This window comes from Amphimedon queenslandica, unplaced genomic scaffold, assembly GCF_000090795.2.
Source record: "Amphimedon queenslandica unplaced genomic scaffold, v1.1 AMPQUscaffold_13150, whole genome shotgun sequence".
Lineage (NCBI taxonomy): Eukaryota > Metazoa > Porifera > Demospongiae > Haplosclerida > Niphatidae > Amphimedon > Amphimedon queenslandica.
In genome coordinates this window covers 50,590-67,985 of record NW_003546614.1, presented here as the reverse complement: position 1 = coordinate 67,985, position 17,396 = coordinate 50,590, and the positions used below count along the sequence as shown (strand labels likewise).

At 32.5% G+C, this 17,396-nt stretch overlaps 2 protein-coding genes and 1 long non-coding RNA gene across 6 annotated transcripts in view; 1 reads left to right on the top strand and 2 right to left on the bottom strand.

Annotated features, from left to right (window-relative positions):
* Nucleotides 1-17,396, top strand: part of LOC100632004 (deleted in malignant brain tumors 1 protein-like) — a 30,504-nt gene that overhangs the window by 12,265 nt on the left and 843 nt on the right. The window contains exons 18-21 of one of the 2 annotated variants that reach the window (XM_020000825.1): nt 62-266; nt 318-457; nt 512-583; nt 631-984. In XM_020000825.1, the coding sequence (XP_019856384.1) occupies nt 62-266; nt 318-457; nt 512-583; nt 631-905 (692 nt within the window). In that variant the 3' untranslated portion in view covers nt 906-984. Of the gene's footprint in view, nt 1-61; nt 267-317; nt 458-511; nt 584-630; nt 985-17,396 lie in introns of those variants that run through there. The other variant, XM_020000824.1, reaches the window with a different exon arrangement.
* Nucleotides 1,669-10,010, bottom strand: LOC100631877 (multidrug resistance-associated protein 4-like). Of its 3 annotated transcripts, XM_020000821.1 has the most exons (30): nt 9,932-10,010; nt 9,765-9,875; nt 9,063-9,177; nt 8,693-8,911; nt 8,551-8,640; nt 8,336-8,499; nt 8,095-8,220; nt 7,800-8,046; nt 7,701-7,746; nt 7,488-7,654; nt 7,391-7,435; nt 6,830-7,021; nt 5,530-5,711; nt 5,382-5,478; nt 5,237-5,324; nt 5,158-5,189; nt 4,938-5,078; nt 4,856-4,893; nt 4,294-4,529; nt 4,168-4,247; nt 3,973-4,123; nt 3,722-3,872; nt 3,591-3,670; nt 3,442-3,542; nt 3,190-3,390; nt 2,975-3,133; nt 2,835-2,924; nt 2,129-2,301; nt 1,973-2,078; nt 1,669-1,918 (listed from the first exon to the last, which is right to left on the bottom strand). In XM_020000821.1, exons 1-30 carry the CDS (start codon nt 9,988-9,990, stop codon nt 1,742-1,744), a joined length of 3,864 nt encoding a protein of 1,287 aa, XP_019856380.1. In that variant the 5' UTR covers nt 9,991-10,010; the 3' UTR covers nt 1,669-1,741. The 3 variants fall into 3 exon arrangements, with proteins under 3 accessions (XP_019856380.1, XP_019856381.1, XP_019856382.1); XM_020000822.1 differs by lacking the exon at nt 9,932-10,010 and having other exon boundaries at nt 9,063-9,185; nt 9,765-9,846; XM_020000823.1 differs by lacking the exons at nt 9,063-9,177; nt 9,765-9,875; nt 9,932-10,010 and having other exon boundaries at nt 8,698-8,720.
* On the bottom strand, nt 14,316-16,063 carry LOC109584911 (uncharacterized). Its single transcript, XR_002186226.1, has 4 exons — nt 15,738-16,063; nt 15,672-15,696; nt 14,762-14,876; nt 14,316-14,701 (listed from the first exon to the last, which is right to left on the bottom strand). It is a non-coding gene; the product is annotated as an uncharacterized LOC109584911 (long non-coding RNA).

Below are 17,396 nucleotides of genomic sequence, written 5' to 3'. Positions count from 1 at the left end.
TGCTGTAAGAATTTTGACTTTATTCCTGCCATGGTGATTATTTTTATTTTTATATCAATAGATAGTACTAGAATCTGGAACAGTAACCCCTACTCTGGTATGATACGTCTTCAAGGAGGAGTTTATTCTAATGAAGGACGTGTGGAAGTGTATTGTAATGGACGGTGGGGGACAATATGTGATGACGGATTTAGTTCAACTGATGCCAGGACTGTATGCAAGCAGTTGGGATACTCTTATTATTCAAGATATGATCATTTGTCACTGTAAGGTGTCACATTTATGCTTTACTGTCATTAGTTGTATTTTTATTATAGTCCTGGTAGTTCCAGTCAGCCAATATGGTCTACACAATTTTCAAGTAGTTCATCAAGTACCTGCTTCAATTCAAGGAATTCTTGTCCCAGCTCCAGTATTACATCATGCTCACATTCTGAGGATGTAACTGTTTCTTGTTGTAAGTCAGTTCTGATTAATTTCACTCTATTGACATTTTAATTGTTATAAATAGCGTATTCTTCATTATATACCAATACTGCTACACAAGGACACTGTAATACTAGTGACACTACAGGAGATGATAGTAAATATATTTATACATTGAAATTATTACAAATATTTACTTTTTAGATATTAGTACTATTGAAGGTACAGTTGGTAGTGTTTTAATACTAGTGATAGCTTATATAGTCTGCTGCATTATTTGCTGTGTTGCTTCAAGTAAAAAGAAGTCAAAGTCTGATACAAGCAGAAGACCAGTCATTTTTCTATTGACTAGTATTTCAGGATCACAAAGACAGTTCACAACACAGCAACATAATGCTAGTAGTACTTCAGAAAAAGGTGAAGTAGGTCTTCGCTCAGGAGAGCCACCGCAATATAATGAGCTATTTAAAACCAATTAATTAGTAAACGTATATATAAACCCTTTTAAAACTTTTTATAGTTTTGTGCAACCTTTTACTAGCTATTTTTATATTTTGTGCTGCTTAATAATAATTAAACAAACCTGCCAAGGCAATGAATTAAACATTAGAATTTAGGTCCAACATGCACTAGATGTAGTATAGTTACAAAAATTGTTGCATTTAATATGATTTGCATAGTATATGTTCAGTTGATTAACACACCTCAGCAGTCAAATTATTTCCTAGGAGCAAAAGTAAATGACTAACAGTGTACATTTATATAAAATAAGACAGACTGCTAAATCAAAATTTTATGATACAAAAATGCATCAAATCTAGTCCTTTTTCATAAAAATGCATTAAAACCATTAAAAACAAATAGTAACAACTATAAACTACATCATTAAATAAGAGGCTAAATAAAAATCGAATCTAACCTGAAATTAGAAGAAAGCATTCTGGTTCTGTTTGAATGTTGGAGAGATAGGACCAGTCACAGGAGAGAAATTAAAAGGACAGGAACAGGCTATAACATTATTATATACACCATGAACACACTTGTTTCATTGGTTGATATCTGCAAGTGTAGTTTTTTATATCAGACAAATTAAGCTACATACCACCTCCTAATACTAATTCAATTGCATTTGTGATTCAAATTTAACAAATAAGTCTTAAAAGAAGTATCTGATTATTAGGTGAAGCCCACTAAGACAAGAAAGAGTTTGTACAAAGAAAATGGAGATAGGGTCGTAGAACATAGATTTTATAACTACGTAACAAATCATGTAATCAATCAATATTATTTTAATAAAAATGATACAAAAAATTGTTTAAGTTAAATTTTCAACTAAACCTAGCTTCTTTTCATGAATCATAAATGCAATGTTTCTTAGTTTATTAGCATTGATTGGGCCAGTCTGATCTACTAATTGCCCTAAGTAAGATGATGGCCGACTGAGCAACAAATAAGGTTCATCATACTCTACTAATACTCCTTTATCAAGTACCTATCGGAAACAAGACTGCATTAACAAGCACACATGCATTAATGCTAAGTCTACCATAATTTTATCATAATCCATTACAGTATTCAGGCGATGTGCAACAGTCAGTATAGTACATTCACTAAACTGCTCACGAATTACTTCTTGAATGATAGAATCAGTTCTAAATCAGTTGCAATAAAAATGATACAGCATATGCTTAAATTATCCTACTTTATGTCTACATTGGCTGTAGCTTCATCCAGTACTAGAATCGGGTTCTTTCTCAGTAAAGCTCTTGCCAAACAAAAGAGTTGTCTTTGCCCTACACTGAAGTTACTACCACCTTCTCTGATGATTGACAGTAAACCTTCATCTAGTCCTTCAATTGCAGATTTCAGTTGAACCTGAAAAAAATTAAACAAGTGGTAAACTAAAAAATTATACTACTGAAGCCAGTGTTTCCCCAGAATTTTGGCATAATGCTCATGCAGGTTCTTGTTAGTGGATTTTAAAAGTTCAAAATACAATAACATTATACAGGGTATTTTTTTCAAAATGCTAGGAGAGAATATTTATTTTTTGTAATGCATATTCATGCTTATGTGCTGTATAGAAATTTTAAGCTGATTCCGATAAAGACTGAATTTTTAAAGCTGCTTCAAAATGATTCAAAGACAGTTTTTTGGTCAAATTTTGCCAAAAATGACTAGAAAAGACAATTTAATAATTGCAATTTCAACAAAAGTGGCTAGGAGAAAATTCTAATCCATACATTATTTTCTTACATAGTGTAGAAATTTGAGTTGAAATTGGAGTTTAAATGAACTTTTCTAACCAATAATACATGTAACAGTAACTGATAACCTGAAATAATCAGTCTTGTTAACTGATCAGCCTAAAACCAGTTCACAGCTCTAATACTATATAATGCACGTACTTGTTCCAAAGCTCTCCATATGTCACTCTCATCATACAAGTCAAAAGGATCAAGATTATAACGAATTGTTCCACCGAACAGAACTGGATCCTGCAGATGACACATAATTAACACAACCAATATAAAATTATAATCATTACTTGAGGAATGATTGATATATTCCTCCTAAGTTCATGTAGTCCTATAGTACAAATGTCAACTCCATCAATAACAATACTACCACCAGCTGGTTCCTCTAATCTAAACAATGCTGATACTAATGATGTCTTTCCTGCACCAGTTCTACCCACTATACCAACCTAATAACCAAAATAGACACATAACAGAATAAAAGATTTCATTCACAGTAGCATACCTTTTCTCTTGATATTACAGTGCAAGATATATCATTTAATACTTGAGGGCCATTCACTGAATGTTTATAAGACACGCTATTCATTACAATATTTCCTTTATCAGGCCAGTTAGGTGGTGGGTGAGACTTTGGAGAAAGAGTTTCAAGTGATGCTTCGACTTTCAACTTGCCATATGCAATAACACGCTCTGGTGACACCATCTACAATGAATATTCTAGAGTACATTGATATTCAATATTCTGCATTTTTACCAATGACTCAACTTCAGTGCTCGTTCTCATATAAAAAGCAAAAACATCAGTTAATTGGAGTGAATATGTTAGAGTGAGTGACAACAGTGCTGGGTCAAGAACTAATCGAGAGTTAATCTATATAGTAACAATTCATGTACAATCAATACCTTGCGATAGTCCAACCGAAGTTAACACAAACGTTGCTAAAAATAATGCAATTAAAAAGTCAAGTCGTGTAGAAAACCACCTATGTACAGCAAAAAACACATAAATATACTATAATGAAAGTGAAACATACCTTGCAGTGACAATAAAGAGATACCAAGACTGAGTGTGTTGGTTCTGGTACTGGTGGAGTTTCTCTATCATTATTGATTCCATTGAATAGGAACGAATGGTTGAGAGCCCTTGCAGTGTTAGTGATAAGTGAGAATAGATTGGGCTACGAGCTATGTAAGAAAAATAATTTGTGTAAATATTAGTTTAGAATTAATGATAGTCACAAAAATCAATTTAAAAATTTTCCGCTTCCTGATACAGCTAACAAACCGATTGCTTCCAGTCTCTTGATATCTCTAGCTGTCTTGAGGTAGTACCACCTGATACCAATGAAAGCCACAAGGATTATGACCACCAGTATTATCAAATAATAATTAGCAACGACTGAAATCAAAAACAATCCTACATTTTGAAATGTCAACTGTAAATGAAACTAAAAGTAAGACTCCGTCAGAATTTGTTTACTGTGAAAAAAATTGATAATTTGGATACCAAGGTGTCATCCATAAACCCAATGTCCTTTGAAAATCTATTCAAAATTTGACCTGTGTAATAAAAAATGACTTTAAATCAATTTGTTAAATTAATTACCAATAGGATTAGTATCAAAGAAATATATTGGAGCTCGCAGGACATGAGAAAACATCCTGTTGTGAAGTACTTGTGCTGATCTTATTAGTAGGCCACACATAAAAGCTTTCCCAATAAAAGAAAGTGCTATCAAACCAGCAGTTAACCCGCTATATATCTGAACTCTTTCACTGTTAGATAAAAGACAGGTGGAAGAGTAGGAGCTATTAAGGTTATCATGTACAGAACACTGTGACCTGGAAAAAACCAATTATCCCTTTAAAAAATGAAGCGATATACACAATTTATACTTGATTCTACTTGCAGAATACAAATACACAAATGCAAATACAATGCATTCTAATATTATACTACAACAATCATTCATATGATACCGTATAGCTCCAAATTTTCGTTGGTCAAAATTTTCATCAAATTCGTCAGTGTGGGTAGTAAACGAATTAATGGCAAAAATGATGAAAATTTTTATTGACAAAAATTAATTTTAGCAAAAATTAAGATATTGACAAAATTTTTGACCGACAAAATTTGGAGCTATAAGGTATAATAATCATAGACCTACCAATCAGCAATCCACCAGTCAGTAATAACAATAACTGCCTTGAATAAAAGACATCATACATAGTAACAACAATAATACTTACTTCAGTTATAATATATAATCCAAAAGCAAGTGCTGTAAATAGGTAGCCACCACCAGCTTTGAAGTACTGACAGTAAGTTTTCATGGACACTGTACCATGAGCCCGCTCTTCATCAGGTACATGTAATAAATTAGTATCATCCTACAAAAATGCATCGGTAAGTTTTTAGATGATGATTTAAATGCTACTACATATGTTACACTAGGCCTCACTAGCTGACCTCATTTGCAGCATCATCTTCATAGCTTAAACCTATAGTATCATACACTTTAATTTACATATTAAATACTCTGCCTGACTTTCACTGGATTCAGTAACAGTCACTGCTCTTGTCTCAACAACTTGATTTGTAGTAGCTTCATTACTATCCCCTTCAACACTCCTACCCTATCATGATATACATGTACATGTACTTATTATTGATAATAGCAATACAAAACTCACTTCAGCCAGTCTCAGTACAGAATGGCAATGCATTAAATATTGTGTTTGATGTGTTACCAGTACAACACATTTCTCTGCTAATAATCCACAGATACACCTTCACATTATATGGAAAAAGCTACACATCATTCATGGTACTGGCAGTTACTTTTCAAATATATGTCTACTGACAGCAGAGTCTACAGCACTCAAAGGATCATCAAGCAAGTATATGTCAGCTTTTCTGTAGACAGCTCTTGCTAGATTGACTCGTGCCTTTTGACCACCACTGAGTGTCACTCCTCTCTCTCCCACTAGTGTCAGATCACCATTCTCCAATAATGATATATCCTAGTAATAATAATAATAATAATAATAATAATAGCTAATAATAATAATAATAATAATAATAATAATAATAATAATAAAGATCACACTGGAAGGGATTGGGATCTGATGATGGATTGGGCATAAACCCACTCTTTCTATAACATTACTCAACTTAAAATTAATAACGTCGACTATTACTTCTAATTTTTTAAAGCAACTTAACATAACCTAATCTGCCTTTGTTTTTTATAATAATTAGTGATAGCAGTGATAAACACAATAATAATAAGAATAATCAAGATTCTTGCTTCATGAACTGACAAGCACTACAGTACATGGCATTTGGAGCAGCTTTAAAAATTGATTTAAAAATCCTAAGTTGATTGGAATCAGCCCAAATTTTCTACACAAATTGAGAACATGTACGGGGGTATATGCATCAGAAAAAATTATAAAAATGGAGAATTCTCTACTTTCAATTTTTGTCCAAATTTGGCCAAAGTCCCTGTACTACAGTACAGGGACTTTGGCCTATTCTTGAGTAACTTCAAAAATTCATAAAAATCAAATTTTTATCAAAATCTGCTCAAACTTGCTACACACCATAAGAACATGTATATGCATTAGAAAAAAATTATAAAAATGGAGAATTTTCTCCTAGTCATTTTTGGCAAAATATTTGGTCAAAGAGCCTGTACTACAGTACAGGGCATTTGGCCCAATTCTTAAGCAACTTTAAAAATTCATAAAATATTAATTATGATCAAAATTTTCTAAGTGACATAAGAACAAGCATTATGTATTTTTAAAAATTATAAAAAATGGAAAATTCTTTCAGAGCAATTTTTTGCACAATTTGGCCAAAAACCAAAGGCATCAGATTTTTGAGCAACTTTAAAAACTCATAAAAATCCAATTTTCATCATTATCTACTCAAATTTTCTACACAACATAAGAACATGCATGTTTATCAGAAAAAAATTAGAAATGGAGAATTACCTCCTTGTGATTTTGTCAAAATAGCCCATAGCCCTGTACTATATAGTACATGTAGTACAGGGTTTTTGGCCAAATGTTTGAGCAACTTGACAATTCACAAAACATTAATAAACAATTACATTAAAAGAGCTAAACATTACGTTTTCAAGAGCACAAGCATGTACCACAGTCCTATACCATTGATCTTCATATGGTAAACCAAACAGTATGTTCTCCCTAAGACTGGTTGAGAATACACATGCTTCTTGACTAGCATATCCTATTGATCCTCTCACTGATACTGTACCACTTAATGCTGGTAGCTCCTTCAATAAACACTGGAGCAAAGTAGACTGGAGGAATAGAACATACATGTACATATAATGCTGTAGAGACAATTAAATTTTGCTATACAGAATATGATGTTAGAATAAGATGCTTTAAACCTTCTAAAAATCTATGGTAGGCTCATATGAAGTATCATTCCTTGATATACCGTATAGCTCCAAATTTTTGTCGGTCAAAATTTTCGTCAAATTCGTCAGGTACTTTTGCTTGACAAAATTTTTAACCAACGTTTTTGTTCCACGTGGGTAGTATGCAGATTAATAACAAAAATGACGAAAATTTTATTGACGAAAATTAATTTTAACAAGAAATTAAGATTTTGACAAAATTTTTGACTGATGAAATTTAGAGCTATACAGTAGTTATACACGTACCTTCCCAGATCCAACAGGACCTACAACAGCCAGCAATGCATTATCCTGCATATTAATTATAATCAATAATGATTCATTAAGCTGTTATTATGAGTACCTTTTCATCTACATTAAAAGAAATATCGAGCAGTGTTGGTTTGCAAATGTCCATCGACCATGAAGCAGTTAAATGATCAACGGTTATTCTTGGACCAATATCATTGTCTACATTCTTATTTGTGGCTGTAAGAGGAACTAGTGTAACATTATCATCACATTTAGCATCTAATAAAGTGACAGCATCAGGAACAATTATACATTTCTATGTTACTTTCAGCAATTGAAATAACTGATAATTCTGGCAGCAGCAAAAATTCCTTATCATTAAAAATTGAAAGAATAGAAATGAGTTTTTGATTAAAAAAAATACCTTTATTCTTTTGTATCCAACTTGAGCATCAAACAACTGAACCATAGCCACAGAAAAATGAATGGCACTATAACGCAAGAAGAAAATGTTTGCTAAAGTACTGAAGAGAATCCCAGGAGTAAGTATACCACCAAATAGAGTAAACACACTGAATGTGAATAACATAGTAATGTTAATGACACTCCGAGAGAGTAAATTATTGAACTCCTTTATCATCATACTAGCTAAAATAAACCAGATTTCATGTCTAAAACAAAAAAAATCATATTATTCTAAATTAGTGATTCATTCCTACCTTCTTATTCTTGAAACTAGTTGACTAAAAGCATATTCCCAGCCGTACATTTTAATGACTCTCATACCACTAATGACTTCATTCATTACTTTAACTCTCCTGTCAGTCACTTTAGCAGCTTTATACCTATAACGATAATTAATTATTAACAATCAATAACACATGAAATTTAAGCTTAAAAACCAAAACTGACTCAGCATTATAATTACATGTATGGCAATCAGTAATAAGTCTGCCTTACCTCAACTTTGAGTATATGGTAGCCAGAGCCAATGTAAGTGGTATAAATATAATGTTTATGCCAAGAGTGATCATTGAAGACCATTCCAGCTTTAGAAACAGTAAATAGACAACAACTGACAGATGAATGGGGAAAACCAAGAGAAATGGAAAGTATGATACACACTATAGAACATGAAACTGATACAAAATCTTTTTAAATGACAAGTACTGTACCTCATCAAAACGATGAACATCATTAGAAGCAACATTAATCACATGACCCATAGTCACACGACTGATGGTTGTTTGACTCAATCTGAATACCTACAAGTATAGGTGAGAGAAAAATAAAATAAAAGATTTGTATTAGGCTCACCTTACAATAGATTGCACTGGTTAGTATAATTCTCACCATTCCACCCATCTTGCGCCCAATATAAAACACATAGTTAATGAACATTAGTAAGATTGATGAGAATATAAGAAGTGAAGCATAAATGTATGCATCTCTCGTTTCATCTGAGGTTGGACTTTCAATTGAAAAATAATTTGTTAGTAAACCTAAAACTTCTGACTGTGCCAGCAATATGGAGACCTACAAAATAGAAAGAGATGAGCTGTAAAGGTCATCACATGGCAATTTGTTGTCAGCAAACAAGCAACATGCTGCCAAAAATAGACCATATTTCTATATTTGGCAGCATGTTGCTTACAATCAAAAATGTTTTTGTCCAATCTAATCATACCAGTATGAATGTCAAAACTTGCATTAGCAACATTCTCCACCAAAGACACTTCACAATGACCAACCACATCCTTTTATTAGCATTACCTCTAGTGACCAGCTCGTGCAGCCAATACCTACAAATCTATGTATATTTAGGTTGATTAAAAATTAAGATAAACTTAAATGAGTTATACTAAAGATGTTTATATTAAGGCTTAAACATAAAATCATTTTCATGACAGGAAAATTGTATTTTATCCATTGTTTCATGTATGTCCACACAGTTGTGTATCAATCATCACACAATAAACTGGCTATTTTCAATATTATGTGAAAGGATAAAAACAATGTTTTGTTAATTGTGTGGGCGTTATGACTTTTTGAAATACGTACGTGTCGTGTAAGAATGCTCTGGCTTGTATCTTGTGTGTAAAGGCTAGTTTACAATATGATGGTAGGCCAGTGTACCGTCAACTTTTAATTAAAAGCATGGGCAATTTGAACTTTTGACGCATACTTTAAACTTGAATAGAATGAGATTCTATTACAGCGTCAACATAATGTCAGGACTAGCATAATATTGTAAACCAGCCTTTAGATATAAACCAGGCTTAATAGCATTAAATAATTTTATAGGAGCTCTTCAATTAAATAAGTAGAAAAGAATTAAATTTAATAAATTATGCAATTGTGCATAGCAACTAATAATATATCAAGCTACCTATTGAACTTGTCATAGAGATATAGTGAGTCACATTCTGAGGGATGAGTGTACAAATCCCCTTGAAGGAGGCTTCTACGACAACCAATACAAAACAATGGCTCTATCCAACTAAAAAATTAGAAAATTATAAAGCTTAGATTACATTGTCTCAAAGACTAACTTACCAAAAGAAAAACCGGCAAAATATATTATACTGAAATTTCTTCCTTGGATCTTTCATCATTACATCCTTCACCCCACCCTTCTCTGACATGGAGCACGTGGTTTTTGTATACTTCCGGATACCGTATTCGGATTTTTTTCGAGGATTTTTTTTCACTTTCCTGTCGGCTTTCCTTAATGAAGCCTCGATTCTTTCTACCTCGCTTTCTACTGATAGCAACCTTTCTTTTGACAAGAATACGTCATGGATTAGCATGCACTAGTGGTTCTATTAGACTCGTGGGTGGCACTAGTACCAGTGAGGGACGTGTTGAAGTATGCAGTAGTGCTGGTGCATGGGGTACTGTCTGTGATGACTACTGGGATAACACTGATGCAAGCGTTGCCTGTCGTCAGTTAGGATATGCATCAGGTATGCTTTATTATCATCATATTAATGCACACTCACAGTACCAATACTGTATATACAAAGATTACAATCAATAAATTCACTGATTTATCATGTTATTACTAATGATACCAGCTATGCCTGACCAAAAAATGATTATACTGGCATGCACAGTGTGAGGCACAGAACTCGTGCATGATCATCACAATTTTAAATGGCTTTCAATTTACCATCATGGATAGCAAACAGATCATATTGAAGCAAAACTGATTAAGTCTTATGACGATTATGATTTTAGTATGAATGTCCTTGTAAATTGTAGCATACTCTTTTGCATATGGCTAGATTAGCTTTTAGGGAGTAAATTTTAGAATGTTAGTGAGTATATAGTGCATGTGCCATGCAACTAGATTAATTGGTATATTATAGGCTCAACAAGACGTTAGTGCACGGTAGTAGTTTAAAAATGAAAGTGACACTATCATACCCATAGTACTATAATACTATAAAAATAGTAAGTAATAAAATTAAGCTGTGTGGCTGTTGCCTAATTGTGTAGGAATTGCCACTACGGTCAAGCTGACCGTCATATAGTTTACTCTGACTTGTCATTGGCAACATAACCGACATAACTAATATAGCCGACATATATAACTAACATAGCCAAGAAGGAAGTTGAACAGGCATTACTTGTTTATACTATAATGATGTCATCTTGATGATAACCCACATCTATGATATTGAATTAACCTTTACAGAATAAACTACATACGTGTATACATTCCAATTATTCTCATAATAATTTCATTGATGGTAAACTATGTATAATCATGAAAGCTATCACTTTGGGTGCACGCATGCAGTTGTATGCCAGTGTTTATAAGCATTGTAGCATGGCAAATTTGTTATTGTGAGATATTTTTTGTTCACAAACAGTTGCATTATATATACATGAGAAAGGTCTACTTGTTTGGTTCAATTGCTTTAGCATTATCACTTTGTAGTTGTTACAGATTATGCATGCATAACACTATAAAGTGCATGATGGTCATTCACAGTATAAAAGGTGGTGCCTTAACCATCACATGACATCATTTTGGCTTTGATGAATTTATTTGTGGTAAGTGCATGTATAATTGGCAAATTTTGTACTGCATACCAGTTAATTTCTGTGGTAAAAATATTTTGTGAACCTGTAAATTGCATTTTGCAAGCTACATGTACTCTGAAAAATTGTAGATTTGAAATTGCAAATACATGTAGTTTGTAATTTGCACCACATAACAATGAAGATACAGAATTCACATTTTTAATTTTTACGATGCAACAAAAACACTTGAAAGATAATAGTTGACTGTGAGAGAATAAGCCAGTATATGATACTAGCATTTTTGTGCCACTTGTTATTGAGCACACAATGCAATGCCAGATTTTGACACTATAAATTTCTTCACAGGCATTTGCCAGTATTATTCCTCTCCATTAAATCATCTTGTGCAGTATTCAAAATGGTTTGTGCATATTGTCTGAAATGATTTATACAAGTTCTGAAATAATTATTGTAAAATACTTAGACTAGCCTAGCTTTTGCTAGCCTGGACATTTGCTATAGCACTTTAAATAATAAATGTAACAGTATTATAGTTTTGGTTGGTCAATTTGTAGTTACTTCAGCACCCTGTGTGTCATTGGCCTCGCCAGCGATTAGCATGGGCAATGACTATGTAGTTAAATGTGATGTCTATCAGTTGTTCTGTCCAAAACCAACTGTTGCTTTGAAGTTTTGTGGTTTTATTTTTTATCTGTGTTTGTTTCAGGAACTGCTTTTAGTAATGCTTACTTTGGACAAGGAACAGGTAGCATTGTCATGGATGATGTACGGTGTACTGGAACTGAATCCACTCTTATAAACTGTTCTCACGTTACTTATCACAACTGTTATCATTATGAAGACGCTGGAGTAAGATGCACAGGTAAGAATTATTTGTGAAAAAATTTAACAATATTGCTACGAACTTGAGATTATTCTGCTATGTGATGCCATTATTATTTATATTACTAGTCAGTACTGTATACCTTGTAGCAGGATTTATTGTGGTTGTGAGAAATGTTAGTTAATATAGATAGGTTAAATTTTAATAGTTGCATATCAGGCCGCTAAAATATTGGCAATAATAATTATTATTAGTGGGTTATTGATGCATTTATTCTCTTAAATTATCAATTTTTGTTCATAAATCTTGCTTGTGCTTTGTCAACTAGTTTGGGAGGGTGGCACATCTGTTGAACATTAATTCAAGGGGAGTAAAGCATGTACACTCATGCCTTGATGTATTGTATGCAAATACTCAAAAATTAAAAAAATACTCCACTTACTTTTTCTGTCATTGACATAGTTATTATACAAACATATTTTGAATAGATTGATTAAAGCATTCTACAAGACCATTAGCCTGTTAAAAAGATTAACAAAAATTCAGTTAATTAATACAACTATCAGACATCGCATGTATAAGTGATACATGAGTATATTTATGAGTCATGAAATTGAACCAGGATGAACAAACCCAAGTATAGAAGACTATGATACTAATTTTTTCTATTGTTTCATTTTAATGTCAATTTTTATTTTAAAATACTCAAAAGTATCAAAAAAGATGCAAATGCAAATAATGAGCATTGGATACATCATGCAATGTCTGACAACTACTATGTCTAATATACTGCTCCAGAAATCAAATTGTCCCACATGCTACAGTTCATTTTGATTAATTATACTTGGTTTTATATGACAAGAAACTGTAGTTTGTACTCACAATAATCTATTCAAGCTTTCTGTATAAATATGTTAAGTAGCCATTTTGATAAAATATTATTCTAGATCTATATTTGCTAATAAAAATTTATTTTTAAGATACAAAAATTGACTTTTGTGTAGCATAAAAGTACCAATATGTACCAGACAAATACCCCTTCTGGCAGGCCTAGACCAGCTCTTCAGCAACCAATTGATTTAATTTATGATCAGGATAGCTTTATGCTCTAGAATATACCGTATAGCGGGTTTATTTTGAGGATAACAAATTTCGCGAATTTCTCGGGTTTTCCAAGATTTACGAAAATAAATTTTTTGAAAATCAATTTAATATGGTACAAGATGGCAAAATAGTGGAAATTTGTGAAAATTAATTCCGCGAACTTATTTGCAAAATTTATTATCCTCGAAATAAACCCGCTATACGGTAGCTTTTGATTAACTCAAGTTGAAAATTTTTGATTATTAGAATGTTTCATTCACAGATTTTATTTCAGTTTTCACAGACTCGTAATATTTTGGTGTGATTTACATGATATCAATACTCAGAACTATAATGTTCTCTGTACCAAAAAATTGATCTTATGTGTATAATTTTGTAGCTGTTATTGCTGCTACCAATGGAGCCCTAATTCTCTCTCGTTATAATATAACATCAAACTCTTATTACTACGGAACAGTTAGAGTATATTATAATGGATGGGGTAATATCTGTTATGATTATTATTATAATTCAGTTGAAGCTAATGTTATTTGTCATCAGTTGGGATACACTGGAGCTTCAAGCTACTCAAGAACTGGACTTGTCAGGTGTGTACTAGTCACTAAACATTATAAAAACATAAACACTGTTTCTGTAGTTATGGTACCGACTACCTTTCTATGAAGTGGGATGAAGTTAACTGTGCCAGTAGCAGCTATTTATCTATTGCTCAATGTTCATACTCTACTTATATTAGTGGCTATAGTTGTAGTTACAGTAACAGTTATGATGCTACTGTCTACTGCTGTAAGATAATTATTTTTTTTTAATTTGACATTATTATATTGTACAGATAGTACTAGAATCTGGAACAGTAACCCCTACTCTGGTATGATACGTCTTCAAGGAGGAGCTTATTCTAATGAAGGACGTGTGGAAGTGTATTGTAATGGACGGTGGGGGACAATATGTGATGATGGATTTAGTTCAACTGATGCCAGGACCGTATGCAAGCAGTTGGGATATTCTTATTATTCAAGATATGATCATTTGTCACTGTAAGATGTCATAATCTTGCTTTAATGTCATTAGTCTTATTTTTATTATAGTCCTGGTAGTTCCAGTCAGCCAATATGGTCTACACATTTTTCAAGTAGTTCATCAAGTACCTGCTTCAATTCAAGGAATTCTTGTCCTAGCTCCAGTGTTACATCGTGTTCACATTCTGAGGATGTAACTGTTTCTTGTTGTAAGTCAGTTCTGATTAATTTCACTCCATTGACATTTTAATTGTAATATATAAATAGCATATTCTTCATCATACACCAATACTGCTACACTAGGACTCTGTAATACTAGTGACACTGCTACAGGAAATATTAGTAAAATATATTTATACATTGACATTAATTATTACAGATACTTACTTTTTAGGTATTGGTGCTATTGAAGGTACAGTAGGCGGTATTTTAATACCAATGATAGTTTATATAGTCTGCTGCATTATTTGTTGTATTGCTTCAAATAAAAAGAAGTCAAAACCTGAAACAAGCAGAAGACCAGTCATTCTTGTAATGGCTAAAATGTCAGAGTCACCAAACAAATGAACTTTTTAAAACTTTTATAGTTTTGTGCAAACTTTTAGCTAATTTTATATTTTGTGCTGCTTATGATAAGTAAACAAGCCTGCCAATGCAATAAAATAAGCATTAGAACTTAGACCCAACATGCACTAGATGTAGTATAGTCACAAAAAAGCATTTAACATGATTTGCATAGTTTATGTTAGTCCTCAGGCAATGACTGTCCAGATATTTATTGACAGTTAATTAGCACACTCAGCAGTCAAATTATTTCCAGGAGCAAAAAGTAAATGACTAACAGTATACAGTTATACAGACTGCTAAATCAAAATTTCTTGTTACAAAAATGCAGCAGATCTAGTCCTTTTTTATAAGAAATGCATTAAAAACAATAAAAACAAATAGTAATGACTATAGACTGCATCATTAAATACCATATAGCGGGTAATTTTTGAGGGGATTAAATTTGGCGAATTTGACGTTTTGATAGCCATTCACCAAAATAAAAATCTGCCAAACAACAAAATTTAGCAATTCGCCAAATTTCAGCCCCTCCAAAATTACTCGCATACGGTAAGGGGCCAAATAAAAATCAAATCTAACCTGAAATTAGAAGAAACCATTTTAGTTGTTGTATTGAATGTTGGAGAAAGTGATGGGACCAGTCACATGCAGGAGAGAAATTAAAAGGACATGCAGGAACTATATATAACATTATTATATACAGCCTACAGCATGAAGCATTGGAACACACCTGTTTCATTGGTTGATATCTGCAACTGTAGTTTTTATATCAGATAAATTAAGCTACTGTACATACCTCCTAATGCTAATTTAATTGCATCTGTGATTCAAATTCAACAAATAGGTCCTAAAAGAAGTACCTGATTATCGGGCAAAGCCCACTAAGACGAGAAAGAGTTTGTGCAGAGAAAAGCAGATAGGGTCGTAAAACATAGATTTTATAACTACATAACAAATCATGTATTCATTGCATATTATTTCAATTAAAATGATACAAAAAATTGTTTAAGTTAAATTTTTAGTTAAACTTAACTTCTTTTCGTGAATCATAAATGCAATGTTTCTTAGTTTATTAGCATTGATTGGGCCAGTCTGATCTACTAATTGCCCCAAGTAAGATGATGGCCGACTGAGCAACAAATGAGGTTCATCATACTCTACTAATACTCCTTTATCAAGTACCTATTGGGAATGAGACTGCATTAACAAGCACACATGTATTAATGCTAAGTCTACCATGATTTTATCATAATCCATTACAGTATTCAGGCGATGTGCAACAGTCAGTATAGTACATTCACTAAACTGCTCACGAATTACTTCTTGGATGATAGAATCAGTTCTAAATCAATTGCAATAAAAATGATAAAGCAAATGTTTAAATTATCCTACTTTATGTCTACATTAGCTGTAGCTTCATCCAGTACTAGAATCGGGTTCTTTCTCAGTAGAGCTCTTGCCAAACAAAAGAGTTGTCTTTGCCCTACACTGAAGTTACTACCACCTTCTCTGATGATTGACAGTAAACCTTCATCTAGTCCTTCAATTGCAGACTTCAGTTGAACCTGAAAAAAATTAAACAAGTGGTAAACTAAAAAATTATGCTACTGAAACCAGTGTTTCCCCAGGACTTTAGCATAGTGCTCATGCAGGTTCTTTTTAGTGGATTTTAAAAGTTCAAAATACAATAACATTATACAGGGTGTTTTTTCAAAATGCTAGGAGAGAATATTTATTTTTAGTAATGCATATTCATGTTATGTGCTGTATAGGAATTTTAAGCAGATTCCAATAAACATTGAATTTTTAAGCTGCTTCAAAATGATTCCAAGACAGTTTTTTGGTCAAATTTTTGCCAATAACAACTAGAAAAGATTTTCCAATTTAATAATTGGAATTTCAACAAAAGTGGCTAGGAGAAAATTCCAATCCATACATTATTTTCTTACGTAGTGTAGAAATTTGAGTTGAAATATGAACTTTTCTAACCAATAATACATGTAACAGTAACTGATAACCTGAAATAATCAGTCTTGTTAACTGATCAGCCTAAAACCAGTTCACAGCTCTAATACTATATAATGCACGTACTTGTTCCAAAGCTCTCCATATGTCACTCTCATCATACAAGTCAAAAGGATCAAGATTATAACGAATTGTTCCACCGAACAGAACTGGATCCTGCAGATGACACATAATTAACACAACCAATATAAAATTATAATCATTACTTGAGGAATGATTGATATATTCCTCCTAAGTTCATGTAGTCCTATAGTACAAATGTCAACTCCATCAATAACAATACTACCACCAGCTGGTTCCTCTAATCTAAACAATGCTGATACTAATGATGTCTTTCCTGCACCAGTTCTACCCACTATACCAACCTAATAACCAAAATAGACACATAACAGAATAAAAGATTTCATTCACAGTAGCATACCTTTTCTCT